This window comes from Melanotaenia boesemani, chromosome 6 (assembly GCF_017639745.1).
Source record: "Melanotaenia boesemani isolate fMelBoe1 chromosome 6, fMelBoe1.pri, whole genome shotgun sequence".
Taxonomy (NCBI): domain Eukaryota; kingdom Metazoa; phylum Chordata; class Actinopteri; order Atheriniformes; family Melanotaeniidae; genus Melanotaenia; species Melanotaenia boesemani.
In genome coordinates this window covers 15,022,464-15,048,975 of record NC_055687.1, presented here as the reverse complement: position 1 = coordinate 15,048,975, position 26,512 = coordinate 15,022,464, and the positions used below count along the sequence as shown (strand labels likewise).

Genomic DNA, 26,512 nt, shown 5'->3' with positions numbered 1-26,512 from the left:
GTTTATTAACGTTACGATTGGCTGCCGGATCTCAACGCGATCGTTCATTGGCTTAAATTTTTGGCAGGGGCGGGGACCAAGGCGCTGGCAGGTAGGTATGTAGGAGAGAGATGAGAGGAGGTGCGTAGTCAGAGTGGGCGAAGATGGCGTCGAGCAAGAAAGGTGGAGGGAACGGAAGATTGGAGAGGGGTATGAATGGAAGACGCTCTTCCAGATTCAAAGAGGGTCCTGTGGGTGAGTTTTTTTTTCGTGCTGTGTCAAACTCAGCCCCCGCCTCTTGTCCTTGTAATAACTCCCCCATGAAGACGCTGTCTCCTCCCGCAAGCGCTGGTTAGCAGCTAGGTTAGCTGTCCTAGAGTAGCAACCACTGAGTTTATATCAACAGTTTAGATCTCTTGAATGGCGTATTACATTAAACCAAGAGATATTGATAAAATATACTAGACAGTATGAAAGTTTTGCTGAAAGAAACATTTTGCCAATCTCTGTCACAGGCATGTCTGTCGTTAGAAGCATCTCTTAGTCATAGCTACAGTATTAGTACTAATAGTTACAACGTTAGCACTGGTAATAATGTAATCGCCTTAATAGATTTTAACTAGCGGCAAATTTTACACATACATGTATTCATATAAACCTTTCTTTTCTTTTCTTTCTTCTTCTTCTTTTTTTTTATATATTATTTTCTGTGCCCTTAGTCTCAAGCGCTGATCCTGACAGGACCCACTTGAGCAGGTACTCCAAGCATAAACAAAGAGGAAGTCGGACTAGATTACCGTGATTAAGCAGCAAGTGTGAGATACGAATATAAAGGATGTGTTGTCGTACTGAGCTGTGTATTAGTATATTAAAGGAATTCATGGTGACGCCGTAATAAGTTGCGAAAGTGGTCTGACTCAGTCAGGTTGATAAATGAAAAGTCTGAATGATGGTAGCATGCCGGTGTTCTGTCAGTTTAGCATACGCATCAGAGTAGCATACATTACGTTAATGCGCATCACGAGTAAAGGTTAGGGTTAGGTGCAGTTAGTTTGCACTATGCGTATGCTAAACTGACACCGGCATTGTGAGACAGCTTCAAGGACTTAACGACCAGCCCTTTTCCCCTTTAGCTCTATTCTAATGTTAACCTGCCCCCAGCCTTACCATAAATATATCTCATCTAACTAGCTCCACTGCATTACTATTAGCTTTGCCCTTCTACATTACATTGGTCTTGATGATATAATCTCTTAAACTACCCATTTGTAACTATTGTGTTTTAATAGGCTTAGAATTATATAACAAAATTAGAGGAATCTCTTTCTTTAAGCAGTCTTATGTAATTATAACAACTGTGAAGTCTTAGTTTTCATAAAATTTCATTGTCTGAATTGTGATTTCCTTTATAATCAGTCATTGCATTAAAGTACTGAACTTAGCCCTACATTTGTTGGGTGGGTGGAGGTGTGCAGGCTTATTGTTACTAGTTTCCTGTTGTCGCCTTTGACCTTGTAAGTGTGTGAAACTTCTCTGTCGGGACATTACAGAGCCCCTGGTGGGGGCTCTTCCTCTTCCGAGGTTTCTATTTTTGAAACATGCCTCCCATAGATACACATGTAGTGTAAAAGACTTATGAAAAAGCTAAAGAAAAGTACACCCCATGTAATATTTCATTAAACTCAAAACATAATATAAACATAAATGAGCCCAGGGGGTTAATTCCACCCATGTGACAGATCTTGAGACTTGCTGCTTGCAAGGACAGATGAGAGCTTTGTGCCAGAAGGGGGAGTTCCACTTCAAAGAACTGTCAGTGTTTTCATGCTCTAGAGTGCATATTCAATGAGGCCTTACATTTCTAGGTAATAGAATGGTTTAGACATGATAAATGGAAAACCAAAAACAGTTGTAAAAATTTGAAATGGTCAATACATGATCTGTACAGGCAAAAAGGACTAGCTCAGTTACAGTGACTCTCATAAAGCTTCGTGAATGCCTGAAACTTGCTGTGTGACAATAAATGTAAAGAAGCAGACTTTTCCAGACAAATTACTATTTTCTAATAGTAGGAGTGATAAGATGGTATGGTTTCTTGCCCTTTCTGTCAATTGTAGATGCATCAGAAATGGTTAGGAACTGCAAATAACGATTATGGAGGAATGAATAATGATTATGGAAGACATTGAACAAAGTGCCAGTGTTGGATTTATGAGCTATAGTCAATACCCCCCCGAAACCTGTGTCAGCTGACCTTTTTCTGTTACCTTTGACTTATTACAGCAACAGCAAACATTATTAGCTTATAGCTAACATTAACAATTTTATTATTTGCATTTATTTTTCTTGACATTTCAGGATATTTTCCATGAAAGAAGCTTATAAATCAACATGCTAAAAGATCACCCAAAGAAATTGACAACTGTTTTAGTTTGAGTAAAAAAAAAAAAGAACAAGAACGAAAACAAATACAGCAGAAACAACATTTTTTCTTCATGAGTGTAGCTGTGTTTGTGTATTTTCATCACTAAGGAGGAGGTCATGTCTCCCTTGATCGAGTTATGGAACGGTCATCTATTCTTTGAGCCAAAATGCCCTCTGCAAGGACATGAGTATCCAAGAAAAAATGTTCTTCAAATTACATTATCACCATCTGTTTCTAAGTTTTCTAAATTGGCTGTACTTTCCGTGCTTTCTCAACCTTTAGCATTTCTGAAGAATTGGCTCATTTAAATGAGTAAAACGGAACCTGGGTACCACCAAAACACTATAACACTAGGTTATCATAGAGTAGACAGATATAGATTTGTGTTTACTGAATAGCATAAATATAGTTCTAACTACTAACGGAAGGTTTTTATCAATATAGTTTTATTATAAAACAGTTATTAGGTGAATTTTTGTGCCCTGGTTCCTGTCACCTATTAAATTTTAAAGCCATTTTCTTAACTTTAAGTTAATATGCTGCTTGACAACTGCTCTTTGTTCACATTTATTCCTCTAACCTTTAAAAATAGAAAGTAAATCATATTGAAAACTATTCAATCTTTTCCTCTCTTGGCATTGTTTTTGTTTTGCCAAATGAGTTGAAGATGTCAGGGTGTTGCCATTTGAACAGCCAATGGCAGAATTGCCTGCTGTCACAGGGAGAAAGTTAACTGGGCTGGGGATGTTTGTTGATTTTTCTATTTTTTTTTGTCCCAGTGAGGCATGGGAGGAACCAGCAGATAGAAAAGGGAAGGACAGCATGTTGCTTCAACAGAAATCTTTATGACAGGCTTGCATACACAAGCTGAAAGCTGAAGACATATTGCAAGGATAAGGAATCGACTAACACAACAAGAATTAGAAAATCCTCCCTACCACCCCTTCCACTTTTTCTCTCTCATTCTCACTCTCTTTTTCTCCATTATCTCATTGCTTTCGTGGAAGAGAGGAGACAGACATGGACAAAGCCTTGAACTCAGATGCTGGTAAACTTTTTTATTTCTTTTACTTCTTTTAGTCGTTCTGCTTTGAAGTTTGTTCACCCATAACCACCAGTTCTATTCCACACTAAAGGCAGTCTGCAGTTAACTTAATGCAAACACAGTTCACACTGTACGTTGGGCCCCACGGGAGCCACAGACTGTAATCTTGCTGGCGTTGGTTGACATACATGATTTATTAATACCCACTCTCATATATCTTTTATGTGGAGAGAGCAGGTACAACATAATAGTTGCGTACAGCGGCCACTTGCTTTAGAGCAACATAAAAGGACAGCGTTGAAATTTAATGTGCAGTTCTGACATCATTGGAGGTGACCAAGGACATTTGCTCAAAAGACTGGGGTAATACGGCCTGTAGGTGAGTCATGTTTTTCCCTGTGACCCCTGTAGTTAGGAATTCTGTATCGACAGCGAATCTGTAGTGTAATGGCGCCTTTGTCGTTTCACTATTTTAAGCTTTACCCTCAGGTCAAACAAGAGTGAGATCTTTATTTAACCATGGTATGTTTGAACTCTGAGCTTTTGATGAGATGGTACTGCCTAGCTGTGTTGTAAGCATATTATTTGCAAATGATATGCTCACTTATGTTAGATCTGGGTATAATGTCTGCTGACTGCCGTTAAGTTTCTGAGCTGCTTATGCTGATCTGGGTTTGTAACGTTCATCCGTAGCTTACTCTGTCAAAATCAGGCCCATTGCCTCACACATATGAGAAGGGTGGGCCCCTGCTTCAATTAGGCAATGTAATTTGTATTTTGGATATGTGCTCAAACGGGTTTGACTTTAACAACATGGTTGGCTTGACTAGACTGGTCACTGTATCTGCTAAAACTACACCGCTGTCAATGCTTGTCTGCATACAGAAGAAAGGGCATTTCTTAGCCGTTTCTGCTAATGCAAAGTATAGTGTTGTTCAGTATGAAGTAACTGCTCTGCATGTTTTTATGCTCTGAACGTTCATATCTATGTGTAATCCTGTGACTGTTGACCAAATCCTAAGGTGGAGCAATCCCAGAGCTGTAAATATTGTGTTTCTTAGCTGTTAGATTGTTTTAAATGTGTTGCAAGCTTGTCATTCTTGATTTTCATTGATGTTTGTGATACATTTGTGTGATGCTTGTATGACATCATGGTGAGTTGATGAAAACTCAGATGTTATCAGTTCCTGCTGTACCTCTGCTATCTTTCACTCTAGAACAAAAAGAAATGTTAACTTAATTTCAACCTGCACAGTTAGTTTGTTTTAAAATTACAGACAAGTGTAAATAAAACATCAGAGAGAAATTGTGATGCTGTTATTTAGAGACCAAACCATCCAGGATAGGAGAGTCCTTCCAGTGGTTCTAACATAAAAAGTATTACCAAAAGAAATCTTATATATACTTAGTATAGTCAGTGCAAACATTTCTATCTTCTGGAATCATTGAACTGTAGTTTTTATAGTCTGATTGCAGGTGTATGTTATACTGAATTGTTATTTAAAGAGCGGCTTATCCCAAATGCTGTTAGGAAAAAGTTGTATTCCAAATGAAGTCTTCAGAGAAGTCGGTACTTTGCCAACTATTCTGTGACTTGTATGCCCTGTGAGCAAGCTTTCACACATGCACTGCTTATTCCTACAGCAACTGAACATTTTGGCATTAAATATGAATACCAAAATGCATTTTGCCTGGTGCATGTTGCGTAAAAGTTCCTGAGATTTTACAAACATGTGTCTTTCACATACAGCCCTAGTGTGAGCTCCATTTAAGTACTTAAGGAGACAAGCAGAAAGAGTAGTAGTAGGTTTTCATTTGACATTTGACTCTGTGTTCGTAGGAATCCAGTCAAAGAAACTGATCACATTAGATAAATAATTGAGTGCTGTCCAGACTCTCCTGCTCTCTGGTTTTCCGTACCATATTTTGTGCAGCAGCTAGGTGTTTTTTTCACAACTAGATTGAAGGAAAAAAGAGCTGTGGAATGTTTGGTCAGCTTGTGGAAAAAGCCACAAAATACTAGCTTAAATGGAAAATGTCTGCTATTGTGTAATTTCAGAGGCACAAACAAGTCATAATGTCATAAAACAAATGCATTTGCAATTTGCAGTTTCATGAACTGTTGGTTATTTACATGCTACATGTGTCCAATCAGGTAAATAAAGAGTGTGTACCAGTTATCAAGAGGACTGGTTAGGTAGGCCAAGGGCTACATACAAATGACAAAACAAATAATCAGACTGTCTAATTCCTGGCTCATTGGCAGGTTCTGCTTTGTAACATTTAGATTTAGAGTCAAGTTAATGAGTATATTTTTCACAGGAATTCAGCTGGACATGATTTAGTTATTTCTTTCAAAGATTTTAACACTTACAAATTAGGATCCGTGTACTAAATTGTTTCTGTTGATTGGGGTTCTTTTCCTCTAAGACATGAAATGTAAGCGGGATGTTAACTGTATGCCAGTAAAGACATAAAAGCAGATGGGTAGCAATTGCAGAGATTTTTTCATTCAGTAAGTGTTCTTGTGAAAAGTTGTCTGGCTGATAAATGTCTCTGCAGATGTCTGGGGGATATGATTTCTCCCAGCGAACTGAAATAGCCCCTTCTATTACTCATCCTGAGTGGCAGGGAAAAGTATAATAATTGTGTGATTAGGGTTCAATTTTTCTGTAACCCTCGAGATTATATTTCTTTTCAGATGTATTGTGTCACATTTTTAGCATTCGTAGGCAACCTCTTCACCCCAAACCATGATGATACTTAGGGTATTTGCAGAAATTTATTGAGCTGCTTTTACTTAAAAAATCTCTTTTATTTAAGGGTAGTAAAAGTTATATTTCCACATCTTTAAGGATTTGTGATTAATGTAATTTTTCTGTTCATTAAGTAACTTTTGATGATTTAAGACAGCACAGTCAGTCTTAAGCAGTGGTTTTTAATTTATCATATTTCCAGCAGCATATGCTTCTGTCATTTAATGAATTCAGTCAGAATGAAATTAGATTTTCTCCTGTGTTTTAGTCTTTTTCTCTTAACTCTGTCTCTCAGTGTGCCAGTCTCCCTATACAGTAAGTATCAGCTAGTCTCCAGGACTTGTTATGGAAACTGAGGTGTCAGGTGACTCAAGGGAAGAGCTGTCCAACAAAGGGAGTCCAACAGGGACATGGTGCTGGATATTTACTCTACATTTGAGTTGAGATATGAGCACACCGAATAAACACATTCATCTGTGTGTTGTCAGTTGTAGACCTCCCTTTGGGACTCTTATGTGAGTGTGTTTGTGTTTTTCTCACTTTCTGAGTAATCTGTTTGTTCCCAGCAGCATGATGTTAGCAGAAGGCCTCTGCCTTCTCCGGTTCCTTGCATGCCTGCCTACATCTTGGGGGATTTTGGCTGCTTAGACTGGGTTTACAACTTTTAATTTCAGGGCTTGCTTAACACATTTAAATCAATGAGCTGTCATACACCAGACCACAGGGGCTTAGTTAATGGGACTAAGAACACTTTGTAGAATATATATATCCAATATCCCATTTGGTACAGTGCTCATCACATGTTTATTACAGCTGTGGGTGTGGAGTTTGCTCTCTTTATGCTTGCAAGATCAAGCTGATTGCCTCATTTGTGCAACTACAGCAAGTCATACTATAATATATTTTATTATGCATATAAAGTTGTATAAGTATGACATCATAAACTTAATGCAAGTAGATGCAACATGAGTGTAAAGTTTTTACATACATACATGAGAGGAGTAAAGAGTGGTTCCCCACTGAAATATATTTAGTTACATTAATTGGACCTTTTTCTGAATACACAGAAAAAAGTTCTTTCTCTGTCTCATCCTCTGCTTTCCTTTCCTGTTTTCCCTGCTCTCAGTGATGGACACCAAGGCAGTGTTTGCAGCCCTGTACAGTGTGTGCGAAGAAAATGCAGCTTTCTTCTCAGGAGGAGCCAAAGGATCCCAGGCCGATGCAGCACGTCGGCTGGTGGAGACCATGAATCTGATCCAGGAGCACGCTCGCAGTCTGGAACCCGTTATTTCTGGCTTCGCTGCCGTTTATCATCATTTTGATTTTGACCCACACATACCTGCAAATGGCTATCGCTCACTGGTCAAGGTAAGCTATGTGAAGGTTTTTTTTTAGTGTGTATGACTCAAGTATTTAACCTGGTGAAACTTGGAGTACTAAACTCTCAAACTTTAGTACATTGTTATCAATATTCTCTCTCGTGAGAAACTACTCAATGGTAAGTCTTTGACTTGATATTGCTTTCTTTCAAGGTCAGTACATTTATTTCAGAAATTGATTTTATGTTGCAAATCAGGTTAGATAACATACTTTAGCTCCAGTGATCCACCACTTCTGTATCCTCTGTACTTTCTTTTCCTGATATTGATAAAATATCATGACCTTCAGTTGCTGCAGCTCACCACACCTGATTGAAACTAGCAGCAAATGAATGCTGCTCTGTTTTTTAGCCTCTCGATTTCCAAATTTTTAATCCGTCTTATCCCTTCAGTACTGCTCTGACTAATCTGTAACACCCTGGTGAAGCGGAAGGGTTTTTTTTTTTTTTTTTTTTTTTCCCCAACAACATGCTTACATTTGGGCATACTGTCACACTCGTTTTCTTCCTGTAAGCTTACCACACTAATCTCTATTACAATTTAAGCGCACCCAGAGGATATGCCTCTTTAATAAGAGCACAGTTTAAAGAGCTATGAGTTATGTTGTTATAATTCAGAGTGGACACATCCGTTTCAATTTATATTATTCCAGAAATAAACAGAATTTCATGAAAATTGTGGACTTGTATGTACTGGATATTAACAGAATTGCTAGTCATTTTATCTAATCAATCTCTTCTTAAATTAAGCGTAGTAATTTGAATTTGGTATTTGTGTTTTTAAACTGAAGATATATATTTTTTTAAACTAATCCCCAAAGATTTAATGACATATTCCCAACACTGTTTTTAGGTTGTGCGTTGCTGTCTTCTCCACATCATCCACAAGGGGCGCTACATCTCGGCCAACCGCCGCAGCATCTTCTTCCGAGTAGCACATAATGCCGGGGAGATGGAGGCGTACTGCAATGCACTGTGTCAGCTACGTGCCCTGCTATACCTGGCTCAGCGCATGCTGCATGACAACAGCCACGGAAACCTGTTTTTCCAGGATGAAAGCGGACTTAGTGAGAGTTTTGTCCGTGAATACTCATCCATGCATAAGGGGTGCTTCTATGGCCGTTGCTTGGGCTTTCAGGTGAGAAGATCTTTCTCACAATGGTAAATATTAGCATATGGGGAGGAAAAGAATTAACATTACCTCTTGCTTGATGGTACTAATATTTTATTTTGCTCTAACAAAAATGGAACACTTGAGATGAAGGTACTTTTTGTAAATAATACAAAGGAAAAGGTAATGAAAAGCAGCCTGAAACACAGTAGTTTTCACATCAAGACAAGCAATTGCGTGCACTTATCTTTGTAATTCTGGTAAATGTCAGAGTATTGGGTTCAATCTCAAGAAGATGTGAAGCCAGGAAAGAAATGCTGAGCACCAAATTAATCCCGCTATCCAATCCTTCTGAGGAAAGTGAATGGGGGTGGATGGATGGAGCTACTCCTCTCTGTTCTCAGTTGAGCTTAATGAGATGTGCTGAACCCTCAGCGGACAAAGGCCAAAAGAAATCTAAAGGGGTGAAAAATGATGAAACCTTGCTTTTTATTAATTTATAATGCCTTATGCTCCTCTGAAATACACTCATCTGTGTTTCACTTTGTTTGACTGGCTTGACTTTTACACATGCTCTGTTTCTTCTTTTTAAATCTGTAGTTTGTGGATTAGAATTGAAGTATTTCTCTCTTGTTCATCTCTCCTTTTAGTTTACTCCAGCCATTCGGCCATGTCTTCAGACCATCGCTATTGGCCTTGTTGCCTTTGGAGAAAACTACAGGCGCCATCAGTCAGGAATAGGTCAGCATCATCTCATCAGCAGCTGCACCCTCTCATCATCCAGCCACATTGTTCTCATTCATTCATCATTCTGCATTGCTCTTTGGCCCCTGACTCTGTACCTTTTTGATGTCGTGTGTTTGGATAGTAGATGCTCTCTCAGCCTTTGGAATCTCGAGGGGTAGCTGGTGTGCTTCTTGTATTTTTTAGAATGTTTTTGGCATGCACACACAAATATGTACAAAGGCAGAGATAGAAGATGTACTATCATGTGCACATTCATGCAATGCACACATATACAGAGATAAACATTTTATATTTTAAAATGAATTATCCCACTCTCATGGTTTCTTATGCTCTATGCTGCACCACAGTGGACACAGGAGGTATTGCACCATATGGTGAGTCTACTGGAACCTCTACTTTTTTTTATATTTTTTTTTATTTTAGTCCTCAATATTGAACTGAGAGGCTATATGAACATATCTGGAAAAATAAGATCCCACTACAACTTGTTTTAATAGGCAGTAAACATGAGATTAAAGTCTGGTTAAAATTATAATATAATTTAGTGTTTCTTGTCTAAACTGGCAAAAAGGTCTGAAGCATCCTTGATGACAGAGATATTATCTGCTCTCATTTTAAAGCCAGATTATCGTGTTTGAGTTAGTTAGGCTATCTACCAAATCCACATTTCTGAAGTTTGCCGTGTCATTGCAAACATTTTTCAGTCCTGCTTTCTTTGGTCCTTTTAGTTATTGCAGCTTTATTGTTAATTCCTTCCTTTACTCATTGTCGCTGATTTGACTTTGTAAAGTCTTTGCTCTCATACTCATTACTTAGAGCTCTGTCTTGTCCTTCCTCCCGTTCTTTACGTGACGACTATCTATTTTTTTTTCTTTTTCATTGCTGTTAAGGCCTGGTACACACATAACGATTTTTTTAATCTTATGAGATTTTTATCTGGTCGAGACCTCACACGTAAAGATAAAAAAAATCAGTTTTGATCGTATTGTGTGTGGTGTGCTCCGAAAATGTAATCACAAAACAACACACACATAACGATGCTGTCCCGCAACTTATCTACAATCTAATCCTCCGAACTAGACAAACGTCGAAACGTAGAAGAAGAAACATATCAACAACCGGCAAAAAATAAAGAAGAAGAAACATAGTAACATTCAGAAAACGCAAGGACGAGGGATGATGGTGGTCTTAGGACTATTGTTAAAAACCAGAACTGAAAAAATATAACAGACTGGGGACGGTGTGAACACGGACTTTATTTACTTCCTTGTTCCCCAGCCACCTCGCTCTCTGATTGGCTACATTCCGTGCCATGTGACCATCCAGTCATGGCGTTTCTCAGAAATCTGCTCTGAAATATTTAGCATAGTCAATAGTTCCGATTGTCTGCTATGACCCATATCTGGGCGGATTATTGGGATAAATCGACTCGTAACACACCACACACCAAATGATAATTGGACAGGGAAATCTCACGATAATCGAGTGTTTGCTGTCCGAGGTCGGGAAGAGGCAAAATCGGGACAAAAACAGCCCAAAAATCGTTATGTGTACCAGGCCTAACTTCGACCATGCCGTGTTCTCATCTTTCATACATTCTTCTAATCATGTTCACTTGTTCCTCCTTCCTAGGTGTGGCAGCCAGCTCTTTCTTTACCTCAGGAAAGTATGCCATCGACCCAGAGCTGAGAGGGACAGAATTTGAACGAATCACTCAGAATCTGGATGTCCATTTCTGGAAAACTTTCTGGAACATCACTGAGACTGAGGTCCTTTCGGTGAGGAGATTGTTAATGCTTTTTATGAAAAGACATGTATGCTTTTAGGAGTTTGTGTTCTACTGGTGTTATCATTGATTAGCCATGCACAGGTATCAGTGCACTGCCCTGTTTTTAATTTTAAAGCTGTGCCACATGTATAGTACATTACTCTGATAAAAGCCCCTTTCTGTCTTTCTGTGGTTTTGCCTACAGGCCATTAATAATAATAGAGTGGAATTCAATTTATTCAGTAGGGTTCATGATTTATTCATTCAGTTTTCTTTCTCTCTAGTGGCCGGACTATCGCTTGAACTTACTCTTTTTTCAGTTTTTTTTTCTTTTTAGCTTTAATGTCCATCTTTTTTCACTTTCCTCCAGAGTCTCGCCAGTATGACATCTACTCAAGTTAAGGTGAATCGAGCTCTTTCTGTGCCCCCTGTGCCCTTTGACCTTCCGTTGGCAGCCAATCACAGAACATCTGTAACCATAGCTCCTCCATCAGCCCACATCGGCACTGCTCCGGTTCAGATGAGACTCATCTCTTATGACTTGCATGAAGGACAGGTACCTGAATCAGTATTCAACTTGTGCTGTTGTGGCATCCTTTAAAATCATTAAAAAAAAAACTTTTTAAATTTTATGCAAAACTAGACTAGCTCTTGTACTTTGAATACAGCACACTTGTGTCTCAAGAATTCTTTAGTAGTGTCTTGATTAATGAATCTTGTTACAAACAGAATTACCAGTCATAAAAAAAATGGTGTTTTAAAATTTTTCACAGTTAAATTTCTCTTTCTGGTTATTTATTTTACTTTTGCTTTGTAATTTTTTTTCCAGCTCTTTATTTTTTTTTTGTTGCCTGGCACCAGATATTTTATCAAAATAAAGTTTAAGCCAGTGATCATACAAGCCTTCACAAGCAGAAACCCTCCCTCCTTTGATGGATGGGAATTAACATACTTACTTGCTTTGCAAGATGGGTTGGCCAACAAGCTGTTGCAAAACTTCTAGTTAATCCAGATCTTAAAGAGCCCTACTGAAACAAGCAATAAAATATACCAACCTTGATCCTACATACAGTTTATCATGAATAATAATCATGAAAATTTTCAGACTTTTTTAGCAGATCTTCCATGTTAAGTTATTTTTTAAAGTTACTCCTATTGATAATGCTTTTTTTGTCCGTCTCTCCAGGACAGTGAAACTCTGCTATCTCTCTCCCGCTCTGAGGGTGGTGCTATTTCTCTATCCCTGGGACTGAAGACCAAGCGCCTGCCTTCCTCTCCCTGCCTCCTGATCCACTTTCATGGGGGAGGCTTTGTTGCCCAGACTTCCAAATCCCATGAGGTGAGATGGTGCTGTCCTACAGGATCTAACCCAATTTCAGAAACTCTTAGTTACTGAAATTGGGTATTCATTACTTAGAATACAAGAGTGAAATAGTTACTCCAGACTGTAATTATTTTTTATAAATTTATTTATATAAAGAAAAACAACCTAAAGTTTTTATTTAATCTATTACTTTAACACACTTTGGTGTGTAACCCTTTATTGACTCAGTTGTGATATTCATGGAATGCACAAGAAAAAAATGTTATAATTTAACATTGTTATTTAGCAGTTTTGTGCAGATTAAAAAAGAATATGCTCAGAGGTTGTGTTCTTAAAATATTAGACGGTGTCATCAAGGCAGCTTCCACCTTCGTATTCACTCAATGCTGTTGTGTTAAACTAATTGTAATTGAACCCCAGATAATTAGTGTTGAAGAGACAGGCACAAGTAGACAGAAGGCCACAGGGGTTACTGGCCTGCTTTTTCCTCTTAGCAGTGCACCGTGTAATGGGTCGTTAACATAATTATCTTTGTCATTATTCCTTTAGAATTTAATAGAGACACCTTGACCACACTATGCTTTCTTAACAGCACAGATGTGTATAAAGCTGGCTCTTGTCTGTGTCATTTATTGTTGCATCTGGTTATTGACTTGTATCTATAACTTGATATTTATTTATTTATTTTTACAAGAGGCGCTCTTGTCCTGCATTTATTTTCTACATTCTTATTGATAGAGATAATTATGATTATGGTTAGTGCCCCTGCTTCATGTTTATTCCATTTTTGATATGGTCATCTGTAGCTGTCCACATTCTTTAACTGTTGGAAGACAGTGTTCTGTGAAATTGCAAAGGACGTAGGCATCCTTGATCTGCAGCTGCATAGTAACTTGAGAATGAGAAGGAGCAATTACAGAGGTGAGAAGGGCTGTCATGTTGAGTTAACGGAAAATTGTATAACCCCGCAGAGAAAGATTACCCCAGGCACTAATGGAAGACTTGTCAGACTGCTCTTCTCGCTCTTCTGTCATTTTTAGTACATGCTCCCTCACAATCCTGCTAATATCTTAGAAAATCTTATTGTCCATTTAGTGGTCTTCCTCACATCTCCTTTTTTAATTTTATTTATTTCATTGTTTTGCATTTTGGCACCACACAATTGCCTCCCTCTGAATTTTTCTGAGGCCTTAGGGAAGGACAAAAAATCAAGAACAGAAAATTAAAACCTTGTGATGGTAGAGGCCAGTGTTGTCCCCTGATCCTGTCTCTCATGTCCTCTTGCTAAATAGAATTTGAACTCAGATTTAAGAGCCTGCAGTGGGCTCATTGCACTGCGAGCTGCCATCGTGAATGGATGTAATGACATCTGTGAATTTTGCAACTTGGGCAGACTGTGAGGTGTCAGATAATACAGTAAAGAAGTGTTGATTAACAGCTTTGTGTATCTGAAAATAAAAATGTAATTCCCTCTTTGGGACCCTGCAAACTGGTTTGTGTGTGTGTCTATGTGGAGTTGTTTTTCTTTGTGAGCAGGAAGGGTGTGTGTAAAGAGTTTCCAGAGTCTTGTAGAATTAACCAGCCTGGGTCCCAACTCAATAAAAAGGTGCACCTCCTCTTTTGCCATGTGTTATGAGTCCATCCTTTCTTTTATGCAGCCTGGTGATTAGCTGTCTGCCTGGCAGGTCTGCCAACAGGCTCATCCAATGTCATTAGACTACAGACAATGGCCAGTGTTCCCACTCAGTATCACGTTTTTCCACACCTTAGGAATACCCTTGCCAATCTATTGTGCCTGAACAGAGCCATAATCAAGATGCAGTCTCACTCAGTTATCCTAAACTGAGATTTACTTTGATTGGTAGGCTTTAAAAACACTTTATACCATGGTCTGGGTGAATACTCGATTCTGATTGGCTGGAGGGTGTCCATTAAAAAGTGATAATGGACAGCTATGAAAGAAGTTCCGGTCAAATAGACTCATTGTTCTAAATTATTGTGCTGACTAAACGCTATTTTGTAACCGTAGCAACAGAAACTGAGATGCAGGGCTGGAGACATGCCAGATCATGTCTGTGGTGTGCATTGCTGTGAAAGCAGGTGCAGGCTTATTGGGCTCTGTCAGTCCAGGAGAGACGAGAATGGAGCAACATTTGGTCGTCCCGCAACGTCCCAACCACCAGTGGTCAGGGTCCACAAATGTTAAATCTCCGTCCTTCAAACGCCACTATGGACATGCCAGTATCTTTATGAAATGTCACGATCAACAGCAATGTTGCATTTAATTTTAAATAAGTTGTCGCCGGTCTTTCTGTCTTGATTACCTTACTTACATACTTGATACAGGGTCAATGGTGGAATAACATTATAAAAACGATTTAGGATAGACTTACTTGCTTGATACACATTTAATGATCAGAGTGAATGGTGGATAATATTTCTTGCAATAAAAACGATTTAGGAAACTATGTGTGGACTTTGAAACAAAATGTCACATCATCCTCTGGACACACACAAGCTGTAAGAGCTTCACCCGCCCTCTGAAATGATACTTTGTGTCATGTAACGTAACATACTTTGTGTCATCTTCCTTCCCTCCACTGATCAGGTCTAATGCAAAAGCTGCGGCCGACCGAGCTGCAGGTTCTGTGTCAGAGCCGGTTACCTTGGCGATACGTCACAACGAGAGATATTAAATAGTCCACTCAGCTGCTTCTTGTGAAAAGCCTTATGATTTTAACTGTAAAAAAACAACATTAACGTATTAATAATTGATTTAATATTTATTTCTTTCATAAGTGACTATGGTACAAGTGGGATAATGCCCTTCGAGGTGTCCATTATCATAAATTAATGGATGATGTGGAGGCGTGAACCGTCTGACGCGGTCGTCGGGCATTATCCCTTACACATCTGACTGCTGTTTTCTCTCTTTATTCATGTTGAATCTCTGGTTAGTGAAACTGCGTATAAACGTATATACACTAATTTACCTGGTTTTGTGTATTGAGATGTCATTCTTCTTTAACATCAAAGTGTGCTGGATAGTGAGAGAGGAGGAAACTGGAGATGCTTTATGGAAAGAGTGTTGTGTCACATCAAGATTTAATCCCTCCCTCACATTTCAAGGTCAATTCATAAGTACAGTAAACACTTAACCCGACAGAACATCAAAGGAGAATCACTCAGTATTCTGGCTGTTAGTTTTATTGACCACCTTTATAAATCCAGAACACCTCATTCTGTGCAAAGTAGGACATGTGGGCACCTTTTGTTATTACTGTATGAAAAGAAAAGAAATGGAGGTGACTGTGAGGGCAGCTTTCATTCTTTTTTGTCTAGACGGTAAGCCAAAAAGCAGACAGATGACATCAGAGAGTCACAAAGTGTTCATAACTTTTTATCCTTGTCTTTTCTTTTTGTCATTGTCTCCCTGTTTTATTGTGACAGCTACTGTTTCTTGTACATTTAATAATATACTGTATACCCTCAATAGGTTTTCCTATTTTTAACACCACCCATCTGTCTTTTGGTTTTTTTGTGCAGCCCTATCTAAAGAGTTGGTCCCAGGACCTTGGTGTCCCCATCCTTTCAGTGGATTACTCTCTGGCCCCTGAAGCCCCCTTCCCTAGGGCCCTGGAAGAGTGTTTCTATGCTTACTGTTGGGCTCTGAGAAACCACCACCTACTAGGTACATGCATCAAACACACACAGCATCAGCTATAATGAGGTTACTCTGGGGCACTGAGTTTTTATTCTGCCATGTTCTGTTAACTCTTTAAAGTAATACAAATTTTGTATGGCTTGCTCACAGTGTACTCCGCCCCACTTATTTTATACAAATAATCTGCATCAGTGTTTGTAAGATGCTACATGCAGGTAAACAATTTGCAAAAACAAGTGGCTAAAATGAGCTGTTTCTTCAGGATATCAGGACACGTCCTAGGAGATGGGTTGAGGAGGTCAGTCATCCAGGACAGTCTCAGAGTAGTGTTGCTGCTCCTCTGCATCGAAAGGAGTTGATTTAAGTTAGTTTGGATATATTGTCTCAATGTCTTCTAGGTTTCTCCCTAGGGAGGTGTTTAATCTATATCCCATCAGAAGAAATCCCTAGGGGTAGATCCTGGACTCACTGTAGAGACTTATCACAGTTGGCTTGGGGATCTCTGCTCAAAATACTGCTCCTGTGACCCAGTTCTGGATAAACAGCAGAAAATGACTAGATGGATGGTCCTGTAGGGTCAGTGTAGGAGGAAATATAACTGAATGTCTTACATCCTTAATTGTATGGACCATCTATGCCATTTTCTTTTTATTTTGGGATTTTAACATCAAACAAATACTAAATTCTTCGGTTACCACCATATTGAGTGTTGACATTCTACAAATCTGCAAATCTGATGCATACTGAGATCTCATAGGCATAAGAATCTTTCATAAGAGAGAAATGGGCATGTGAATAATTACACCCTCAGCCTAGCCATTAACCTAGACAAGCAAGTGGTTAAAGAATATTTCTGGCCTTAAAATGTTTTCAGTTCTCTGCTTTTTCTTCTGTCTATAATCTCAACTACAGGCAAGCGGCAGAGTACACACCAGATATGTTCGCTTGTCCGCCACAGAACAAATTAAATGTTCTGTATAACCAGATAGTTATACAGAACAATTCATTTGTTATAGATTCTATAACCATGACATTCACTTTTATGGTTAATTTAGAATCAATAATTAACCTAACATGCATGTTTTGTAAATTTTTTAAATACAAAGTCTGAAATATCCCATTTTCACAAATTTTCAGTTCCTGTAAGATGTTTAGTGCTGAGCTATGAGACATCTAGATTGTAATAATTTGATTTCATTTACTGAATGTAATTGCAAAGATACGCTCATTAGACTATATCAAGTGTCACAGCTGATGGTGCATTTCAAAATGAAAACCAAGTCATGAGGTTGAAACAGTGGTCTGTAGCCTGCCATTAAAGCAGAGAGGGAATCCAAGAGCCCAGCAGTGACTATAAATGAGATCCAGAGTTCCTTTGTGATGATTAGAAAAACAAAAAAATTAGCCCTTCTCTTCACCACTCGGGCTTTAATGGTAGTGGCCCTACAGAAGTCATTCATCTATAAAGGCACTTTCATACCACAAGTCCACAAGATCATTAGGTTTGACATTTTAAAAAAATATATCAATCTATATCAAAACAAAATGCATCAGTGATGTTATGATAAGAGAAAGGTAAGTTATGAGAAGCCTTCAGTCGCCTCTGTAGGAAGCCGTGTGTGTCTGTAGAGTGCCTTGATGAATCCACTAGTTGCCTGTATCTGCTGCGAGGATTCATTCATCACATGGAAATTGACCGTGCTCCGTGCTTCCTGCTCTCTGCTTGCTGTTCAGCAATATCAAACAAACTGTGATTCTCAATATTCAGACAGAAAACAGAAGCCATCCACTCAGTTTGGGTTGCATCGAGTAACTGAAGCACACTGTGTCAAATTAACAATGATTGAAGTGCAATGTGTTTTGTGTTGTTATGCAAAGAGAGTATCAGCCCTCTGAGACGGACTATGAGGCAACACATGTTTTTTTATCAGTTTGGTGGAAAGAAAAGACGCTGCTGTTTTGCATTTTTAAGTTTTGTAAAAATGTATTTTTCAGTTTTTCAATTATTATTATTATTATTGTTTATTTATTTATTTTTTATTTGAATCTTTCCAGGATGGACTGGAGAGAAGGTATGCTTGGCTGGTGACAGCGCGGGAGGAAATTTATGTGTGACGACATCAATGCGCGCTGCTGCCTTTGGTGTACGAATGCCAGATGGCATTGTGGCAGCCTATCCAGCTACCCTGCTGACGGCCTACGCATCGCCCTCCCGTCTGCTTACGCTTATGGATCCCCTGCTGCCTCTTAGTGTGCTCTCCAGGTGCCTTAGTGCCTACGCAGGTAGGAGTGTGTGTGCATGTTTGTGTGATTTGTTTATTTTTCTAAAACATTTAGCCAGGTTTCTGTATTTTTTTCCTGGTTTCATTAGGTAGAGACCTGTATATAAACTGTTCTAATTGTTCCTTTCTTTCAAGTTAGCCTGCAAAATGATTAGGATAAGTAGTAATGATGGAGCTAACTATTATTGAGGCAAAGGTGATTAATAAATTAAGATTTCTTCCTGGGGCAGGAACTATTGTTTCCATTATCAGCTGATATAAATGAATTGATTTATTGAAAAAAATTACACAAGGCTCTCTGTATACTAATCAAGTAATTAGTTCATTTCTGCATAGCACCTATTCTGGTTTAAAGGAGAGTATCATTAATCATAAAACTGTCTTATGCTCCTGTATCTAATTGTTTTCTTAATTCACTACCTTGTCCGCAGTGTGTAAAGTGTAAATAATCTAGTTTTATAGATGGCAAGAAAAAGACATAATTTACACCATAATAATAATAAACTTCAAGTAACATAGTTTTCTAAAACATTCCTTTAGCTATAAGATAACTGTTCCTCTTCTATCTATTCTTATCTTTAAGAATGGAACTGTGTAACTAAACTTTCACTACAGAAAGATATTTTTCATAAACTGTCATTAACGCTTGTGAACAGCAGGGGAAACTTGTTTATTGTTTTATATTAAGATCACCGTTTTTTTTCCACTGGCACAGATTTGGTCTATGTTGCGTCTCCACTCAGCAACTGAACTAAAACATATTTTTCTTTTCCATCCATCTCTAATGCAAGGATAGTTGTGGGATGGTAATGAACCCACCCTAACATTAGTTTTCTTTACTGCACTATGTTTTCTGTGATGGCTTTGCCTATTACTTTGCCTGCCGAAGAAAACCTTCATCTCTTTTGTACATCTCATTTTCCTCCCTGTGCATCTCATCTCAAGGCACCGAGCCACAGACTGAGAAGCAAGTAGAAAAAGTGAGCACACTGAGCCTGGTGAGGAGAGATACAGCGTTGTTGCTGCGAGATTTCCGACAGGGAGCCTCCAACTGGATCCACTCTCTGCTGGATCCCAACAGAGCCTCTTCCTCCCCCAGCACAGCTGCAGAGGCACCATCAGAAGCTACTGATACACCTGCAACCGGTGTGTTGTGTTTGTGAGTTGGTGTGTGTGTGTGTAGTAAGTATGGGCGTTAGAACGATGTGGGTGGCTTGTAAATGTCATGCTTTGCAGCTATTACATTTAAAGTTTTCTATAGATGCAGACTGTTTGTGTCTTTGATCATATCTCCGAGCTGACAGTACAGCTGAGGTGTTGTTTGTGTGCACTTGTTTTTGTTGCCTCCGTGAGATGTTTTTCTTCCTACAAGCAGTCCTTATTGGTACCAAAGCCTGGCACTAATGAGGCAAAGTTAATTCCCATGGTCCTGGTTTGGGATTTGGAACGACATGTGGATTTACGCACAAATTAAAGTTATGAATGAAATGTCCTAATGAGGACTGCTGCTTAAGTTTGTGTGAGTTTTGTGTATGTGTGCTGTTCCCCTCCCACATTATCAGTATATTAATGTATTAAGCTTGTTAAGTCTTATCATCCAAGAAAAGTCTGCCTAAGTTAATTCACAACGCATGTGAAGAAGGTCACTGATGTGGACCCCTGTTTTTCACCATTTAACCAGATGTCTTTGCCTACCCTGTTGGATAATGCTCCTCTAGCCTCATTGGTAGCAGTTTTCCAATTTGGAGCAGCAGGGCCTTGACAGTAATTGTTAATTGTAGCCACCATGAATCTGAGGGGGAGCTGTAATTTCCACAGTGCCGCCATAGCTGGGTGACATCGTTGCAGCTGTAAGCCCAATCTAATGAGGGTGTCATAGGTGGGTGTATATTATTAAAAAGCCATCATGATGCTGAGATGGTTCATTATTTAAAAGGTAGGAGCTCAGTAGTGCTTTTTGAGGTGACCAGCCCTGACGATGCTTTCAGTGGTGTTTTGACAGCTCAGGGTGGGCAGATGATATCACAGTGACAGCACCTTTTGGATTTTATCCACCTACCTTTTCTCTCTTTTATTGATATATCCCAGTTTACATTTTAAGCTTTTAACTATTGGTCATACAGATGTATAAGTGGAAACTAGTTTATTTTTCATATGTCCTCCAACTACAATTAAGCCCAGGTGAATTAGAGTTGACCTCTTTGACCTGAAGTTGTTTACTTGGTGGGGTTAATGGTTTTAATATTTAGAAGTTATTTTTATTGTTTGAGTTGATTTTCTTTTTTCATTCATTAATCTATTTCCTGCTTTATGTTTCTAGACACAGTAAGGAAAAGCATTTCTGCAGCATCAATCTCTTCTCCTCACGCTGACCCGCCTGTGCCCTCTGAGCCATCAGAGTTCCCCACCAGGAAATTATCTGTGAAGAGCAAGACTTGCCAGGACTTGGGAGCACACAACAGCTCTGTTCCCCAAAGTCCACCGCTGGTCTCTGAGCGCGCTGTACGTCACGCTTGAATTTATTTATATTTAGATTAGCTTGCTCATGGCTTATGCTTTTGTCTGGACAATGTTAACACCTTAAAAAAAAAAAACAAGAGCTGCAGTGTACGAACGGGTATGAGGATTTTACCTGTTTTTATATGAACATGGGTAATGTTGAGCCATGACAGTGAAGAGGAATACCACTAACATCATGCTTAAGATCAGGTTATAACTGGTTCCACATAGCTTACATTAAAAGGATTTTACTGTAGAGTTGTTGACTTTTTAAGAGGTTAAAAAGTTTTGCAGCATGGAGATATTTTGGCTCTCTATGATACATTATCTACCCAGCAGCAACGTGCAGGTTTCACTTTGATGAACTCAGCTGAGATTATATCACTCATCCCTCACAAATGGCTCTGGCTTTAAAATACTTGCAGAAAATCCAAACCCTTTGGTTGTGAGAAGGCACTGGCAAGGTGTTGCAGATTATCTCTGCATGCATTTTCTCACAGGCAGACTGGATTAGTGCCTAGCTAGTGGAAAAATGGCATAAGAGAAATTACATAAGATTCTAAATATGCCTTTTCTTCTTGAAATTGAGATTATTTAGACAAGACTGAAGCATTTGGATAAAGATTTTAATTTCTACAGGCACCAAGTGATGTCTTTGTAAAATATTGAAATATAAAATACTTCCTCTGAACGGTTGTACATTTTTTTTTTTGGGTTATGTAGCTAGAAGATGTGAGTTTCTTCCTAACCAAGGACCAAGATCCCTCAATTTCCGATGACCTGTCCTCTGTGGCCATACCTCCCCCTGTTGGAGAGGATGGATCAGAACTGAAGCACCCCAGAGAGTTTCCTCTGGGGTTTGAGCCCCTGCGCTCTGAGCAGCTGGCTGAGATGAAGGTGCAGACTTCTCCAGTGGTCAAGGATCCTTTCTGCTCACCACTGCTGGCCCCTGATAGCATGCTGAAAGGACTGCCACCTGTACACATAGTGGTAAGAAAAGTGGTTTGGTGATCCATTTACATTTGCTTGCACAATAGCTTCTTTAAAAAAAAAAATAACAAAGAGAGAACTTTTTGTTGCCTTAAAAGATGAGACTTGGTGATTTTAGAATGAATCAAAAGTAGATTTTTTTTTAAAATTCTGTCACAAAATCCCCCAGAGTGTACAAGGAGGAATGGAAGCGGCCTCAAAATGGGTATCAAGAGATTTTCAGTGTTTACAGTGGTAGGTGAGGTCAGAACATGTTTTTTCTTCCGAGGAGTGTGTTGTATAAAAATGAGGAAGCTAGTGCTGATTTTTAAGTGGCTTTAGTGAGTCAGCAAGTGTGAAAAGAAAGCTGGGACAAAAGAAACCGGAATGCTTGGCTTCTTTTTCTTCATCCCTTAATTAAGATTCCTGACATGTCTGAAGGGAGTTTAAATTTGCTTTTCCCCTTTCCTTCTCTTTTTCCCCCTCCTTCTTTCTTCCCATCTCAGGCTTGTGCATTAGACCCCATGCTGGATGACTCGGTGATGTTTGCCAAGCGTTTGAGGAACATAGACCAGCCTGTCACTCTGTGTGTGGTGGACGACCTCCCCCATGGCTTCCTCAGCCTATCGCAACTCTCCAGGGAAACGAGGGAGGCTGCTAACATCTGCGTGGAGCGAATTCGCGCCGTCTTCACCCAGAAGGACACGCCCCCAGAGCCACGTAAACACCGCAAGCTGGAACGGACCGATAGAGGCCTATCAGCTTCTTCTGGGGAAACTGGTTCTCTCTTTGTTGGCCCCATTGAGGAAACAGAGCCAGCTGTTGGTAGAGGGGCTAAAATAGCTGATGGGGAGGGCTCAGTGGCAGCCCAGAATAACACTGATGCTGGTGGCATCGGTGCTTAAATAAAGTTAGATTTGAAAGAAAAAAAAAGGTGACTGAAGTTCACCCAAAGAGTGATGGGAGGAAGAGTAAATGAAAGTCAGTCAGACGTAGGCAGTGCAATGCCTAAATGAGAGATGAAGGCAGGATCCTGAAAAGCAGCAGTGGGCGGGAGGGGGCAGTCTAGGAGATTTCTGTGTTTGAAAGACAAAACAAGAGGAGGTGGAGCGCTGAAATGCATCTTGATCTGCTTTACAATTACTACCACTTGTCTGTGCAGCATTATACACCATTGCATATCTGGCAGACAAAACGAACACACCCACTTAAAACAGTTATGTTTCAGAATGAAATGATGATTCAGAAGCTCCTTAGATCAAAGACCAGCACTCACCCACATGCAGCACACTTAAAAGAACTGCCATCAGGCTGCAGAGGCTCGGACATAAAGCAGCGTGGATGATTCTTAAGATGACGCCTAAATGGGTTATTCATCTAGGCCGAGACAGACCCTAATCAGCTAGTGGTGGGCACACTGTATGCTTCTGTGTAGTCATCAGCATCAAAATGGCAACTTGTCCTATAGGGATCCACTCTTAAATCACACTTAATAACTCCACATTGTGCTGTTCATTAAGCCACTTTGGCAGTCAATACAGCTTTTTTTTTGTGGATAGTAACTCAGACTTTCACCCAAATATAATTACAGATCTAAAACACAACAGAGTGAAAGACTCCAAACTGGAGGGATTGATTTGCTTCTTTCTCAACATTCTGTTTTAATAAGATTAAATCTATGCAAGAGTATTAGTTTAGTTATTTATATCAGTTTGTATTGCTGTTACAATCCTCGAGTCCTGACAGGCTTGTTTTGATTTGTGCACTATACTATGTAATGTAATCCTTTGCTGTTTATACAATGGCTTTAAATATGCTCTATATCTACCACTGCTATTTTAGCATCAGCTGCTCTGACATCCCTGGCCTTTCCAATCAGTAGAATATAGTTATTGTAAAGAGAAACTGTAAAGTATAACAAAGGGACAGAATGTCCTGTCTCGCAGTTGCCTTTTGCTATTTGTAGTGGTGAATTTAGTAACCCAAAGACTGAATTTTATTGATGTGACAGTGAAAACAGGATGTGGTCCTATCTTTGGACATAATGGCTCTCAGCAGGCATGAGTTTTTTTTTCCCCCAATATTTCAAGACTGGAAAGATTTTCTCAGTATTCTCCTCTTGCAGAAATGGAGTTAGAGCAGAGCAGTAAAAAGCCCAGCTCTCAGCTATCAATACACATTTTAAACTTGACTGCACTGATTTCCTTGCAGGTTGTCGCAGCTTATCTCCAGGTGTTGCTCACTGCTTCTCTTTGCAGGATGTCAGAGTACCACTTCTTTCCAGCCTGGGGATTTCTGACCTGACAACTAGATTCTTTTTTTCTTTTGTTTGTTTGTTTGTTTTTTAACAGAGACCTTCAGGCAAAGCTTGTGGACCCCTACTGTGAAAAGCAACTGCAAAAGTGCTTTGTAAAAGCCTCTTGCTTGTATTTGCCTGTATGAAAAGTGGCCGCTGATCCCATATTTCTCCTTCCCTCAGCTACATTTTGGGTTGCTTTTGTTTTTGAAAACTTGAGGGCAATCTGAGCTCATTACCATTAAAGCACTTTGAAGTACACAAAAATGTCCTTCAGATGGTTAGTCCATATATCAGGTCCAACTAAATATAGTTGCCAACAATGCTGGCTCTGTCCGTCCCTTGCCTGGTAACGGGCCGAGGTTGCCAGGTCTGCAGAGAGGGACGCTGTTTGATGAATAGGATTTAGCTGACGCTCTGAGTGCAAAATCCTCCCCCTGAAGAAGGGCAGGATTTTCAACAGCAGCTACAGGATTAGACCACACTGGGTTCTGTCAGCTACAGACGTACTTACTGCAATATTTTTAGTCAGATTGATGGGAAGAACGAAGCCCACGAAGAGGAAAGAAGTTATATTCTCGCTCTCTGTGAACCGTTGGGCTGAAGTCTGAACTTGCTTCAAAAGCCACTTTTTATGCTCACGGTGCACTTTTGCTGCAGTTGTTGATCAGTGCAAGTTTATTTTGAGCTAAAGCCTGTGTATGTGTCATTGTTTGTCCTCTTCTCTTGGTCTTCGTGTGTCTGTTGGAGTCTATGTGTGCACACTCGCATGATCTCAGTAGTGTGTTTTGTGTGGGGAAACATGAGTACCCATGTGGAAGCAACCTCATTGTTTGTGTCATGTGTTCACATAAAGGCTAGAATGGCACTTTAAAGTCAAGAGACTATTCATTGGATTAATTATTTTTGTTGATGGTAACCTCTTTTATGTTGTCAAGCCTCTAAGGGATAACAGTCTTTTTATATGCTGTGTATAGACTTATTCACCGATGTTGAGAACACTACAAATGATAGACAGCTGAGCTGATAGATGGTTTGCATGAAAATGTAAAAATAACTGTGTCAAATTCTTACACCTACTGTGTATTAGCCTTGACATGCCTCGTAGCCCGATTGGCCTGTTACGCTTCATGAGTGCAGGTGATGGCCCGGAGAGCCCATCTGGTGTTCTGGTGAGATGATTTCATAGTAGTCAGTGTTAACTTTAATTTCCCTGTTCCTGACAAAGTTGGGGGGCTTGTTCTGATGCTTATATGTTGACTGCATCTATGAGATGAAATTATTATTTCAGTGTAGTTTTAAATTCAATTGCTCATAGTTTGATTTATTTATGTCGGTGAAACAATTTTATACTCTAATCTTCCCTGTAAGTTGTGGATTTAGAGTTTTTGTTTAGTTTTGTTCAGATTTAGTCTTTTTTTTTTTTTTTTGCTCATTTATAATGTGCTAGCTGATGACTTCATCCAAGGCAGCATTTACAGGAAAGTAACATACTTTACACGCTAGCATTATTTTTATTTTCAGTCTCTGCCTCCTCAGTCAGAAATACAGTGATGCTATGTATTTTTGTGCAATGAATTTCAATCACTTCAAGCTTTAGCTTCACAGCTCACACCAACACGCAGTAACACTTGATTTAAAGTTGGTGTAAGTTTCTTAAAGGCCGACCTGTAAAAAATACAACAATGTGTTAAACTAACCTCAAGCATTTCCCAGAAATGCTTCCTTATGACATATACTAGAAAGAGTTGGATGGCTTTCGTTCATGGTTGAAGTTTAAAGCAGAACCAAAGACTGCAGCCATAGAAACAGATGTAGTATCTTTGTTTTGATGTTTACTGTTAACCACTCCTATTTAAAATGCAGGTGCTGGTCAATGTCATAGCCTGTCTGTGTCATAGCACTCCATATGCATATTGTGCTGCATCAGTCATAATGTAGTTTTAGTCTTTTCAAAAATGAAAAAAAGAGAGAAAAACAAGCCATATACTGGGGATAAAATATTTAAAGTTTACTTTTTATCTGTTTAAGTTGTCATTTTGCTGAAAACACCACAAGTGCAAACCTGTGAATAAAAAAAACAGAATGTATATGCATGATTATTATTCATGTAGATATTTTTTCTTTCAAAATTGTTAATCAGATTGATTGCAGTTTGAATTCTCTGCATTTTCTGTGCAGGTTCCATGATAGTATATCTGATGCACTATGTGTAGGCTGGTTTCTTCCTTTGTTGATTTTTATCTAAATAAATATATTCTGCCATAAA

The 26,512-nt window shown here is 39.2% G+C and overlaps 1 protein-coding gene across 5 annotated transcripts; it reads left to right on the top strand.

Moving 5' to 3' along the window:
- Positions 1-98: 98 nt before the first annotated feature.
- lipeb (lipase, hormone-sensitive b) lies at positions 99-26,512 on the top strand. 5 transcript variants are annotated; one of them, XM_041988012.1, is made up of 16 exons: positions 108-234; positions 699-735; positions 3,412-3,452; positions 7,332-7,573; positions 8,437-8,721; positions 9,345-9,435; positions 9,789-9,815; positions 11,074-11,219; positions 11,580-11,765; positions 12,396-12,548; positions 16,080-16,224; positions 18,253-18,480; positions 19,425-19,625; positions 20,800-20,981; positions 21,702-21,968; positions 22,454-26,512. In XM_041988012.1, exons 1-16 carry the CDS (start codon positions 144-146, stop codon positions 22,850-22,852), a joined length of 2,721 nt encoding a protein of 906 aa, XP_041843946.1. In that variant the 5' UTR covers positions 108-143; the 3' UTR covers positions 22,853-26,512. The 5 variants fall into 5 exon arrangements, with proteins under 5 accessions (XP_041843949.1, XP_041843950.1, XP_041843946.1 ...); XM_041988013.1 differs by lacking the exon at positions 9,789-9,815; XM_041988017.1 differs by lacking the exon at positions 699-735 and having other exon boundaries at positions 153-234.